General features: G+C 42.9%; 1 protein-coding gene across 2 annotated transcripts in view; it reads left to right on the top strand.

Annotated features, from left to right (window-relative positions):
• ncoa2 (nuclear receptor coactivator 2) overlaps nucleotides 1–13,808 on the top strand; it is a 64,214-nt gene that overhangs the window by 24,006 nt on the left and 26,400 nt on the right. For both annotated transcript variants that reach the window (XR_003744793.1, XM_028966254.1), the window contains exons 3-6: nucleotides 5,909–6,016; nucleotides 7,604–7,776; nucleotides 10,257–10,360; nucleotides 13,550–13,727. Coding sequence is in view for 1 of the 2 variants with exons in the window: in XM_028966254.1 (XP_028822087.1) it covers nucleotides 5,928–6,016; nucleotides 7,604–7,776; nucleotides 10,257–10,360; nucleotides 13,550–13,727 (544 nt within the window). In the remaining variant the exon portion in view is untranslated. The remainder of the gene's footprint in view (nucleotides 1–5,908; nucleotides 6,017–7,603; nucleotides 7,777–10,256; nucleotides 10,361–13,549; nucleotides 13,728–13,808) is intronic.

Genomic DNA, 13,808 nt, shown 5'->3' with positions numbered 1-13,808 from the left:
CGGTTCGTCCCTCGTTGCCCTCTGCTGTGCCTCTGCAGCGTCAGGATGTCTGGGCCAATGTTCACTCGTATGAATTGGGACGTAACCCAGCCACTTCAGAGGGGAAAAGTGTAAATCCTCGTGCCAGTAGTTTATTGTAGCTGCCATGTGGAAGTCTAACTGAGAGGTTTAGGACCTTTACACAATGCCTGACGTAGCATGGAAGGCTTGTGAAACTATGACTGGGGTGACCTCTTACAGTCCATAAAGCACTCCAGGCTCTTTCCTGTGCCCACCAGTCAGTTTTCCTAACTAAGGGGCTGGCTCACTTGACCTGCGTGGTGCAAATGCAACTTCTTTAATACATGCTGACTGATTCTCTTACAGCTTTGGTTTGTATTCGTCCCATTTTCAACCACCAAATTATGTAATTTTACTCTGAGGTCTCTGCCATGAGATGATCCCCAGTGTCACTAAACGAGAACGGGGACAAATGTTTCCAGTGAAGACCAGCCTTATGTTGGCAGCAACAGAACTATAGAGGTGATGGTGATCTTAATGTTCATCACAACGTTCTGAAATTCATATACAGAAAACAGGACCACGCGAGCTGTGTTTTTGTGTTTCTGATACATGTGTACGTATGGTGCATGTGTCCTGCGTGACGACTAAAAACGTTGTTTTGAGGCCCTACTTACAATATTCAACACAGTGTTCCGTTACACATAAAAACAAGGATTTCTGTTCGGCTGGTTATAGAAGGATTTGACGGCAGAGCTTCAATGCATGTTGCAATCTCATCAGGACACAATCTCGAGGCAGGTCACATGTAGGGGCCAGTTATGAAAGGGGTCAAATTTCAGCGCGTCCGTGAGGAGAGATGAGGCGAAATGAGAAGCTCCGGTCCCTCGTCGGGTCTCTTGGCCGCACCGTGTTTGTGTGAAGCTGCATGGCAGCCGGCTGCTCCGCTCCCTACTCTGCTGCCCGTGTGAATAATTAATGCCTCACATCGTCACTTCCCTGGACCCGTCACAGACCGGGCTGTGCCGGCTAGCCGCACCAGCTGTGCATGGCCATGCGCCTGCTCTTTAACAGCTTTATGATCTGTGGACCAGTCCTCCCTTCTGTGCCCGGCTCCACTTTAGCTAAATTTAACAAGGTTAGAGTAACTTTCACCCGCTGTTTATGTTGACCTTCTGTTGAATAATGTATAATCAGGGACACTGTCATTATATATAGGTTATGAGCATCCGGCATTGTCAAGCGTATAGTGAAGCTTATAGTATTCTTTTTTTTTTTTCCCCAAAAGGCATGTAATATGGAGCTTTTAATATATTCAGCCTTGTGAAATTAGTTTAGAAATTAAATGTTTTCAGCACATGTTTATTAAAAACGTATGTTTTTATTTGTCACATACATGATGTACATGCAACTAATATTAATTATTCAAAGCTTTTTGAAGTTTGTTTTATGGCTTTTTATTAACATGAAGATTGCACTAGCTCTGGTTAGTGTTGAGCAATTGTCAGCGTGCGGATGATTGTGGTGTCACCGCTGGTTTGACCCTAAATCCGTGTAGTCATGAGGCGTAATGTTCAACCTCCCTGTGGTTACATGGCGGTGCTTCATCTTGCTGAGGGGTCTGGACGGCGACCAGAGATACCACTGCCAGCACCTCTCTCCAGTGTCCACTCGTCTTTTGTCGTTGGTGGCTTTTGTAACATTAACTAACCACAAGTGAACATCCAAACCGGAGCGCATGTGTGGCGTTCTCATTTCTTTTCCACAGAGGGTCTGTGCTGGCTGTGACTGGCGGCTCTAGACCTTTTGGGGTAAATTTAGAAAATCTGTCTCGTCAATCACACCTGTTTGGGTTGAGCAGAGATTGTGGAAGCCCTTATCCAAAATCCGTGACAGTCCCGTAACCAAGCTGAGGGCTTCCTGCACACCTCTCTCCCTGTTGACACGCTAGGGCTCTGGGAGTTTGCCTGCCACTCGTCTCCCTGTACCTTCGGAGCTGTCAGGAGGTGTGTGTGTGTGTGTGTGTGTGCGCTGCATAATTGTGTTGCAGGGACTGGTAGAGATCATCACAGGCACTGAATTATTTATTTATTTATTTTGATTTCTCATCATCTTGGTCTGAAGCACTGATTTAGCTGCTCAGTGTTTAACACTGCTGGTGAGATCTGATTGTGTGTGGGCGTTTCAGATCTTTTCACTTTCTCTCTTTTTTAATTCCTTAGTTAAACATCTGCTGCTGTTGTAATGCATTTAAGGCCCAAATGAGAAGGAAATTGGCGTGTCGTAGCCAATCGGAGCGCAGCTGAAGCGTTAAAAAAATGTTTAATTGCATTTATTCCCGCAATTTTGGCCTCTTTATTAACACAAACATTACTGCAAGCGTGTCTAGTTTAATTGGAACAACAGTTTCTCTTGAGCAGAAACTGATACGTTATCTTTTACCGGAGGGAGGGAAATGAGTTAAAATTCACAGCAGAAAGGAAATCTGTGTGTTGTTGTCAAGACTCTGCACTCGCCGTGAAATCCTCCCAATAAACTTGTCTCTTTTCGGAACACCATCAGAACACCATCCACTTTCTTTTAAACTTTGACCCTGTTACCCTTGTACAAAGCTTTCTGTACAAAGCTTCACCGTCATCAATAAGATAGTCCCAATAGCCTATTCGATTAATCGGTTATTGGAGAGAATTAATCGATTATAAATTCTGGACACATTGCTTTTATGTGGTGGTGTTGAGACGTGAGGAATAGCGGCTTGTCATGATTGCTTTGATCAGGCCGACAGCGCCCACTTGCCTTCAGCATCAACCTTTATTACCATTATGCCATAATTATTACCCATAAATGCCATAATTTAATACATATGGTAAACTTTTTTTTAAGCCTTTATTATTCTTTTTTTTCTTTCTTCAAAAGAGACTATGGGTGATACATATATCTGCAAATTGTTCTGCATCTATGCTCTGTTAGTGAACATGCATTAGCGAACATGCCCCTAGTATATGAAAACTGGGCTACCAAAGATTCTTTTCAATTGAAATATTTCTAATTTAATAAGGTTTTGTTCTACTTTGTGGTGATGGCTGTCATCATCTTGAAACCCCAGGAGTGTAAGAGGAGCTTTTTACTGTACCAATTTCAAGCTTGCTTCATTGTGTTCACACCCCTGTTACAGCTGTTTTGGGTCATCTGTCCCTCTGTGTAAATGGATTGGGAATTGACTGCCTGAGTTTAAAAGCTGCAGAATCATGTCTATGATTTAATATCAGTAAGGCAGCATAACAGTTAGTGTGGCAGCCCCTCTTGTTGTTTGTTCGGGTCTTAATCTGGTCCACACATATTTCTTAAATGTTGAACCAACCTTTTTATTTATATATATATATATATATATATATATATATACACACACACACACACACACACACACACACACACACACACACACACACACACTTTCTTCATCTCCACCCAGCCGTTGCTTCTGATTCTGCTGTTTGGTTAAAGTAGGCCACTGCAATCCAGCAGGGATCCTGGTTAATGCCTCATTCAGATCAGCAGACTGCGCTTCCCAGTCAGTGTGCAGAACGAGGCTGCTGGGTCTTATGCTGCACCACCCATCCTTTGCCCAGCACCATGTACCATACCAGCATTATGATGTGTGTGTAAAGATGTGTAAAACACATGTTCATGTGTCATTTGAAAAGCTAATGTACTCTTTACGGTGGTATTTTAATCTACACACCTTTCTACAAACCAGTATTCCCGTTAGTCTGATCACGGCCATTTTCACCACTACTCCATTTGCTTTCTGTTGCCGGAGTCACATGGCCCTGGCTGGCAGTTATTAAAGTTTTTTTTTAATTAATATTTTTCTTTCCTTTCAATAATTGATCATTCCTCTTTTCCCCCACTAGTGACCTGGAGTGCTGTTAACAGTACGTAGGGTCCTATGAAATCAGTTTTAAATTTTTCTATTTTAATTCTTCTGAATTCCATGTTTTTATTCCATGTTCCAACGTATTTATTCACCTAAAAGCTGTGCGATTATGGAGTGAATGTGGATAAAGACCAAATGCCATATGACATATTTAAACACTGTTCAACAAAGTGCTTGGGCATTTACTGTTTGCTTTTGTAAATCATTTACATATAAATAATATGTGGGGGAAAAAAAAACTATTTCACAACATTACACATTTCACAAATAACTTTTCACAACATTACACATTTTTCCATTTGTAAAATAAATGTGCTTCACATTTGAAATCAACATTAAAAAAAACTTGTCAAATAAACATTAGGAAGACCTGGAATTAAAAAAAAAAAAAAGTTGTGCCCACTTTCCTTATGAACCGGAACCATATTAATAAAATAACGTTTTTGAATCAGCTGTTTTGCCCGAACTGGGTGAAGTTTGCGCAGAACCGATTGGGCAAGTGGTCTTGATTCGACACCGACAGCCTCCTTGCCACAGCTGTGCTTACATTGTGTTGCTGTGTGCAAAAGTCCCGCCTCTTATTAGGTTGTTTCTTCTTTGGTCACGTGTCACATTTATTAGACTGCCCTTTTCCAGAGCGACTTACGAGTAGTTGTCGCCCAGGAGACACTCAGGGTTAAGTGTCTTGCTCAAGGACACAATGATAGTAAGTGGGATTTGAACCTGTGACTTTGTGGTGTTCTGGTTCATAGACGAGTGTGTTACCCACTAGGCTACTTACCCTTCAAATATTTTGAATCATCCCATTTTTAAAAAGCCCATGAGAACCTTGGAACAGAGGTTCTCATGGATTCCCTGCATGGTTGTGATGACGCCTGATTCGTAGTGATTGGTAAGAAGGGAAAATGGAGAATACGTATGATGAAAGCATTGCACAGAGTCCGTATTGTAACGATTAACACCCAGTGTCTATTTAGCGATATGGGAAATTAATGTTAAAAATGTTTTACGTCACCCGTATCTCATGAAGAGAGAAATGTTACATTTATGGTATTTATCAGACAGCCAATCAGTAGTTACAATCTTTTTTTTTTTTTTTTGTTATGCTGGGACTTTACAGACCTTTTTATACATTTTACATATGTTGTTATCTTTCATTCAACAAATGAATGAATACGTGTGTGTGTGTGGGGTACGTATAATAGCGCTTCTGGCACTCAGGGGAGTTCTCAGCTCATCACGTCTCATCTGCCTTCCTCGCCAGAGCCTCCTGGCACTGATTAAAGTGCAGCGCTCCGATGAGCTCAGTTAGGCTGAGATTGCAAACGCAGCCAGACGACGATGCCATGGCGGCCCTGACGGTGGGATCTCCTTCTCCTCGTGCGCCGCGGCAGTGAATAAAGACTCGTGCTGGGCGCTCGTGTTTGCATAGGCGGCGCTGCGTGTTCAGTGTAGTGTTGCCGCTTGTTGGCCACGTTGCTTGGGCGAGAACGTATCGGTCCGCTCTCCTTTCTCCGATCCCTGGGGAGGCTCGCCGTCACAGGAAATAATTGAAACGGTTTTCATCGCTCCATTTTCACTCCCCTTTCACAGCCAGAGCCCCCCTCATGCCCCCCAGCACCGGCCCACATCTCAGATACATGACCTCATAATAAGCAGCCTTTCCTCTCTCTCTCTCTCTCTCTCTCTCTCTCTCTCTCGTTCTCTCTAAATAAATGTCTTCGTGACTTTGATGCAACTTTATGATTCTGTGTTTTATGAGATGTGGCATGGAGTTATTTGTGTGAAATTTTAACATAACCAAAGGCTGGACTCTATATCTTATCATTTTTAGATTGCATTGATCTTGATTAAGATCTCTAGTTTACTTTTCTACTAATGTTTTTAAAATTCGTCTAACGCTTCTACGGCCAGCAATAATGTGAATCTGGGCAAATTGTGAGTTGACACTTGTGTGTTTTGGTTCCACAGTTGCTGATATGCATTGAAGATGAGTGGTGTTGGCGAAAACTCTTCGGACCCTGCCAGGGCAGAGCCTCAGAAACGCAAAGAAGGACCCTCGGATCTCCTGGGGCCCAGGTACGTTGGTTTATTTGTGTAAAGGCCTCTGTGCCATGTGAACATGTCGGGATGAATTTCTCTAACTAATGACACTTAGCTGACAACAGATCTACGTTAAGAAAATAAAACAATAGAGCACATCCTTTCTGTTTCTATGGCAGCCAGTCCATGCCCGTTAAATTCCTCTTCAAAATGTCGAGATGCTTAGATGAACAGATCAACTAAATCTCACAAAACAAAGAACCCTCCTCATTCGCCCATTTTGAGTTTATTGTAGTTTATATATAAAGATGGTATATAGTGGTTATATGGCAGTTTATAGTAGGTAGTTGTTTATCATTTTTCTAACATTGCTGTGTTTCTCCTTTTTGACCAGTTTCGGCTAATAAAAGTTTTTGATGACAATTGGAATTTTGATTCATGTATGATAATGAGTTTATTGAAATATATGAACAGTATGAATTTTATTAAAGGTCTGCTTTTTTCCAAATATCCTCCTGCGGTTCATAATGAAGCCCTTGCCATTAATGTAATAATTAGCGACACTGATTGGCTGCTGTTTTGTTACACCTGACTCTTCGGGTAAGATTACGGTGCCAGACCCACACTGTGTAGGGGCTGAAAAGCTTGATTTGCTGGCTCCGTCCCAGACACTCATATTTCAGCTGAGCGGTAGAGCCCAGAACAGCATCGTTGCTCTTCGATTCTTTTCTGTAAGCGTGACCTATGACCCCCCCCCCCCACAAAAAAAAAAATCAAACCACTAAAAACAGAATACTTGTCCTGCACATGTTAACTATGGAATTTCTAAATAAAGCTGGCGTGTGCTGTTCATTTGGAGATGATGTAATAGGCGTCATCTTTATTGATGCTGTTTTCCATCGAATCATCACAAAAGGTGCTGAATGTGCTGTAGATTCTGAAAACGCTGCCTCTGCGCAAGCTGGTATTGTTACCTTGGTGTAACCTATGGGTAGTGAGCAAGGTCCCTTGCAAAAGACTTAAACACGGTGTTGCACTGAAGTTTCTTCAGTTCCTTATGGGTCAGTACTCTGCAGCCTGTTATTTGCACTGTGTACTGAGGCATGTGAATCTTTTTCACTTAGACAAGCGTGTGAATTGAGAGAAATGTAAATGTTATTTATATTCTGCAGAAACACAGATCAATATTCCAATTGTACTCGAAAGACATTCGACTGCCGAAATTGGTCAAATTATCAAAAAATCTAAAAATGTTTAATAATGCTACACAACTAACTTTGGTTTTCAAAACTCTTTTTGCTTCATTTGATCTAATAAGCATCTCATGTTGAAGAGGGTGCATGAGGGTGTTGAAATTCAAATAATGGACATGTATTGGCTGCCATAGGAATAAAAGGCAGATAGCTACATCATTCTTAGGCTATACGTCTCATGAAGCATTTTTTTTTCACTCAGCTGTGCGATTGATTCTGTAATAATGCAATAAATACTGTAATAAATAAATATCACTAGACTTTCAGGCTACAGAGACATTAATGGAGTTTCTAACAACAACAAAAAAAATTCTAGTTTTCAGTTTCTTTCTGAATCATCATCATTCATTCTGACTCTCGGTCTCTGCAGCCCCAAACGAAGCTCTGAGAAGCGAAACCGGGAGCATGAGAATAAATACATAGAAGAACTCGCCGAGCTGATCTTTGCAAACTTCAATGACATTGATAACTTCAACGTCAAGCCTGACAAATGTGCAATTTTAAAGGAAACTGTGAAGCAGATTCGTCAAATAAAGGAGCAAGGTAAGTGTGGTGTCTTTCTAAATGAAAGTAAATAAATACTTGTCTAATTTTTGTTGAAAACCCTGCATTCGCCATGGTGCTGGTGATGTCTGAGGCAACAAAGCACCTCCCCTTTAAGACCCACCCTCCAAGGTAGTAGTAGCCTAGTGGGTAACACTTGCCTATGAACCAAGACCCAGGTTTAAATCCCTCTTACTACCATTGTGTCCCTGAGCAAGACACTTAACCCTAAGTTGCTCCAAAGGGGGGGACTGTCCATGTAACTACTGATTGTAAGTCGCTCTGGATAAGGGCTTCTGATAAATGCTGTAAATGTAAGTATAAAGAGCAGGTGGTACAAGTAATTCACACCTCATATGCCACGCCCACTGAGGTGCCTTTTTTCCCCTCTCTAAAACCACCATGTATAATAATGCATCTAAAATCTTTGGATAGCTGTGTGTGTGTGTGTGTGTGTGTGTGTGTGGTGTGTGGTGTGTGTGTGTGTGTGTGTGTGTGTGTGTGTGTGTGTGTACATGTGCACATACGCCTGGTAAACTGAGTGCAGCCCTGGAAAGTGCTTTTTATACAAGAAGGGACCACAGACGGGCCAGTGATTCAGGGCCTCTCTGATGACGCTTGTTTGTGATTCACTGTGCACTGGGTTATGTAATGGTGAGCAATGTGATGCAAAGACACACGCGCGCACACACGCAGAGCAATGGCTGCTGTCTGTCGCTGCTGTCTGCTAGAATTACACCCGCTAGCTACTCATTCACTTAGTGATGCACTTAGGTTAGCAACAGTATGCATTTACTTCATTTCATATTGTTGGTGACTAAAATGGTGCATTTTAAACATACTTTTTAAAATATATACAAAACACCATGCACCTTAAAGAAAGTAGTCCAATTTCCATGATTCAAATTTCAGACATAAAATTAATAATATTAATCTTTTTCTCAAGCATTTTAATTAACATTTTCTTTCAGTTAAACATCCTTTTTCTTTCTTAAAATCCTTCTTGGTCATTTTTCTGCCTATTACACATACTGAAATTTCACTCCAATTTCTAACAGATTGTAGATTGTAGTCCGAAAATGCCACCCATGTTTTTTTGTACTTCTGCTTAACACGTAAAATGTTCAGTTTGTTTTTTTAAATCACACTTTATTAGCACTGAACCTATTGATCTTGCCTGCTGTTCTGCTTTTACTTGTAAAGGGATCTCTGACCTTAATCACTGAGTCCCAGTCATTAGTCAGATGCATTTGTGCCTCTGCACCTGGGTGCGCGTTGCTGAGAGATAAAATTACACTCTTCAATATCCACACAGCCATGCCAAGAAGGCTGCACCCGGCCACAGCAGCCACACTCTTTTATGCTACGTTTTATTCAGCAGCCTGTGTTTTCTCAGTCTTGCTTCGACAATAACTCTGTGCACAGAGGAAACTACAGCAGGGCCATTGGCCGAGAACAGGAGCAGGAGGAGGAGCTTTGATATAAATGGACAGTACAGGGTCTGTGTGTGTGTTTGAGACAGAGAGAGAGAGAGAGAGAGAATGAGCATGTGCAGCTGTGTCCTCCTGCACTCCAGTAGCTTGCTGCTGTACACCCAGCACATTAACACCAGAGCGGGTGCAGTTCATGGTTAGAGCTGCGCACACCCACCCCTGCCCCCACCCGGCCTCATAAGTACCAGCACCAACGCGCTCCGACTGCCATATGGCCGTGTGTCGTGGTGGTGTAGTGCCTCCCCACGCACACATGCTTTCTCAGACACTTACACTCCCCCAATCGGCCCAAGTAAGAAATTTGGGCTTGTTGTACTGGGAGCATGCGTAGCAAAGTCTGAAGTGTCGCACCACAGTAAATGCGGCACCCATGAAGGCTCAGATACCGAGCAGAAGGCCTCCAGTGAAAAATACACAGCACACGGTGCACACAGTGAAATTTGTCCTAACCATTTGTCCCCATTACCCTGAGTGAGCTGTGGGCCGCCATGACAGGCGGTGGGGGACGGTGCTTTGCTCAGTGGCACCTTGGCGGATCGGGATTTCGAACCGGCAACCTTCTGATTTACGGGGCCGCTTCCTTAACCGCTAGACCACCACTGCCCCTTGTGCTTAGATGGAGCACAAGTTGAATAGGAGGCGGAGGAAAGCTTCACCCCCAGCGCCGCTTAGGTTAAAGCTGCCCACTCGCTGTGGCCCCGTGGAGCAGAGGGTTTAATTTAATTTAAATTGAATGGACCGTAACCCACATGATCTTAATGAGGCTTTTAAGCTCTCTGAGGCAAATGTTTCTGTTGATGTTATCAGCAGAGATAAGGTCCCATTTCAGGGGGGGGGATGGGGTCGCACTGAATGGGACTGCAGACAAACGCTCGGCTTAATGCTTCCTCTCGTTCACCCAGTGCTTCTAATGGAAGAGACTTGTTCATGCTTGTGTCTTAATGTCGTCTAAGCCCCAGTCCATCTTCCTCTCTCCATCCCTGATAGAAAAAGCAGCCGCGGCCAATGAAGAGGAGGTGCAGAAGGCCGACGTCTCGTCAACAGGCCAAAGTGTTATTGATAAAGATGCCCTCGGACCAATGATGCTTGAGGTGGGTTATTTTGTGTGTGTGTCATCACTGTCTAAAAGCATGTGTCCCCACATTTCCCTTAATATGCAATAAATGGTATGTTTGTTTTTTTCATAGTGAACTCGCCTAAATTTTGCATTGCAGAACATGGGTTTAGTGGAACATTTTTGTTTATTTTTTCTTAATATAAAATAGATTACACCTGAAACAAATTATAGGATTATTTTTATATGACTGAAAGTGTTTGTGGGTGCACTGTGAATCTGGCCCTCTCGGGAGCCTTACTCGGTCACTCGTTGCAGAGCGCTGACCACACCATTTTTGGGAAGTGGGGCACCGGGAGTAGACAACTGCCCAACCCTAACAGGTGCTAGTGAGACTCCTGCCTGAGATCACACATGGCTCCTCACCTGTTTTGAATGTAAAGGTGTGTGTGTGTGTGTGTGTGTGTGTGTGTGTGTGTGTGTTTTGGGAACACACGTGAAGAAGAACGGGTGTAAATCTCTCTGCCCTCCAATGGCCCTGTTCTGAGTGCAAATGAAGTGCTGGCATCTAATGGAAAAGCAAACAGCACAGGACCTCGTCACATGAATCAAGCCATTCAGCTTCCTGCTTAGCCCCCCACGTCCCAAAAAAAAAAACCCTCCCTTCCTCCCGGTCCATGTTCACTGTATAATCTGTCTTGTCAGGGGATATTTATAGCCGCCGAGGTCCGGCGTCACTGAATCGACATGCTGCACATTTTCTAAATATAGTCCTGCACTGCCGTGCTTTCCCATCTGCTTTGAAACTGCAAATAAAAAAAGGGGAGGTGGGTGAGGGGCATTTTGCACTAACGGGAGTAAATTAATAAATAAACGAGAGAGAGAGAGAGAGAGAGAGAGAGGCAAAATGAATAATAAAGGAGGACAGGGCAGCGAAAGGAAGCGCCCCTCGCTGGCCTTTCTCCGCAGAGTACCCACTCCTGCACACACAAGCGCTCGCTTGTTAAAACATTTTTGCAGTGTGATGTGCTGGCCTTTTTCGCGCTCGTGAAAAAGCCCCATTGTTCGACACCCTGCTGTTGAGCGAGCGCCCATAGGAGCGCTTTAAAGAGGCTTTGTCCCCCCCTCCTTTTTCTTTTTTTTTTTTTTTTTTTTGGTAGCAGAAGACCGCGACAGTCTCCCTGACCCCTGAGTGGGAGGCTGTAACCAGGCTGTATAGGAAGTTATGTAACTCGAGGTCTGCCAGACCCCGGAGAGGAAGGGGCGGGGTCGGACAGGGGAGAGCAGCGGGCGGGGCTAAGGGGACATCAGAACTGGGTTAGAACACAGCCTGGCAGCCCGTCCCCGTGTTGCAATATGTACCGCCTCAGCAGTTTTGCCTTTTTCTGCGAGCGCGCTGGGTTTACACGATTGCGTAAGTCTGGCCAGAGCAAGGTAGAGTTGGCATCGGCCACTGTTTACTCTGTACTGTTTGCCTAATGTGCCCACCAGATGGCCGCATCCAGAATCTCCCCCTTCTCGCTCCCTCATCTCACTCTCTCCTTCTCTGCTTGATATGCTGTGTGTGTTTTGTGTGTGTGTGTGTGTGTGTGTGTGTGCACGCTTGTGCATTCTGCCCATTGTGAGGAAATGTTTGAGGGGAAAATTGGGACATTCCAGGCTAGTCTGCTCCTCAATATCTTCCGCAAGCATGCCCATGTTTGCCTTTGATGCTAACTTGTTAGCAGCACAAAGAGCTAATTTGCACTCCTTTGTTTGCACACAGATGCACAGTGCGGCGTTCCTGGTGCCACTCGCATGTCCTAAAACAAACACATGCTTTCACTCGCTGCGTCTGAATCGGCCCACAGGAGAACGCGCTTATTCCATGGCCTAATTGACACCATCTTGTAGGCAGCGCCTGACTCTGAGACGGCTGTGTTCTTTCAATTAGCACCCGCTGATATTTGCCCCTGTCACACACAGTCAAGTGGGAGCCTTATCTGGCTACAGGGTGTTCTGCACCCTACTGCAGGCGAAGGAATGGCAGCAATGCCCCCATGCTGTGGAGCTGTGGTGAAATGTATCACAATAAGACAAAATAGTGTATCACAATTTTTTTTTAATCTGTTCATTCTATTGTGGCTATATTATAAATTTTATAATTTGTGTCTTATACTGTAGTCAGTGTATATCAGTTTATTTAAATAGATTCATTTATCATAATATTTTGCAACCCCAAATACACTATTTATATGTAAGTATATGTAGTATATGTATGTAGTATATACTTATGAACAGTGAATACCATGTAATTACTTGTATGTACTGTTCTGTTTTGTAACATTCATTGGTACAATTTTGAAATTTCTTTGTACCTTTTGCATTATGTATCCCAGCATATTTCTTATTTACCTGGGTCATTTACTTCTGCCTAAAAATCCAAGTTTTAATAATAGTCATAATAAAATTAATAACTTATTAAAGTACGATTTTTATTAATGAATGGACAAAATCTGAGCATACAAATATCTTATATATATGTTAATTATGTGAGTTTGCATTGATATATTAAATAAAACCCCTAACTGTTAACACTAAATTCCTCTACAGAAAATGTTTAGTGGGCTACTTATCTCTTGGTGCCATTTAACCAAATAATTACAAACACTAAAAGACATATAAAAGACTGTGATTGTGTATTACTGTAACCTGGTTTTAGCACTGGAGACAGTGTCATTTTTCATTCGGCGTCTGTGCTGCTGCTGTGCCGCCACGGTTTGCATTCTGACTGCATGGCTACGTCTGATTGGTGTAACGGTGTCGTGATTTATTGTTGCTACATCTGAATGGTGACTACATCAGTCTGTACACAGGAGACTTGTTACTTCTTTAAACAATTTATTCCATACATTAGATGTATAAGAAAAAAATGGTTTTAAAAAGGTAGCACGTCTTTGGTGTCACTCAATTTAGCAACGTAAGAATTTTCAAATTCGCTAATTAAGTATGGGGTTGTAAACCTACTCTTAGTACATTTTTTTCCCCCAAAAAGTTACTCCATGTCCCCCATATTTTGTTGCATTAATGCTCAATTTTTTTCCAGGCTTTGAAATAGCATTATCATGTACCTTTTTTTTTGGTTTTTGTTTCAAGTCATTCCTTTTGTATGTTTGTCTTGGAGTTGCAACTGGTGTACTACACTGGTGCCTCATTTTTTTTTTTACTCCCTTTTCTCCTGGAACAGGCCCTGGATGGGTTCTTCTTTGTGGTCAACATGGAGGGGAACATAGTCTTCGTGTCTGAGAACGTGACTCAGTACCTGCGGTACAACCAGGAGGAGCTGATGAACACCAGCGTCTACAGTATCCTGCACGTGGGTGACCATGCAGAGTTCATCAAGAACCTGCTGCCTAAATCGTTAGGTGAGACTTTTCTTGAGAACATTTCTTGTTTTTGTTCCCCACATGGTCAGCCTGAAGTGACGGGACTGCTCAATTTGTGAG

This window comes from Denticeps clupeoides, chromosome 2, assembly GCF_900700375.1.
Source record: "Denticeps clupeoides chromosome 2, fDenClu1.1, whole genome shotgun sequence".
In the NCBI taxonomy this organism is placed as follows: Eukaryota; Metazoa; Chordata; class Actinopteri; order Clupeiformes; family Denticipitidae; genus Denticeps; species Denticeps clupeoides.
The sequence above is the reverse complement of the archived record's forward strand: the minus strand, read 5'-3'. Positions and strand labels throughout refer to the sequence as shown.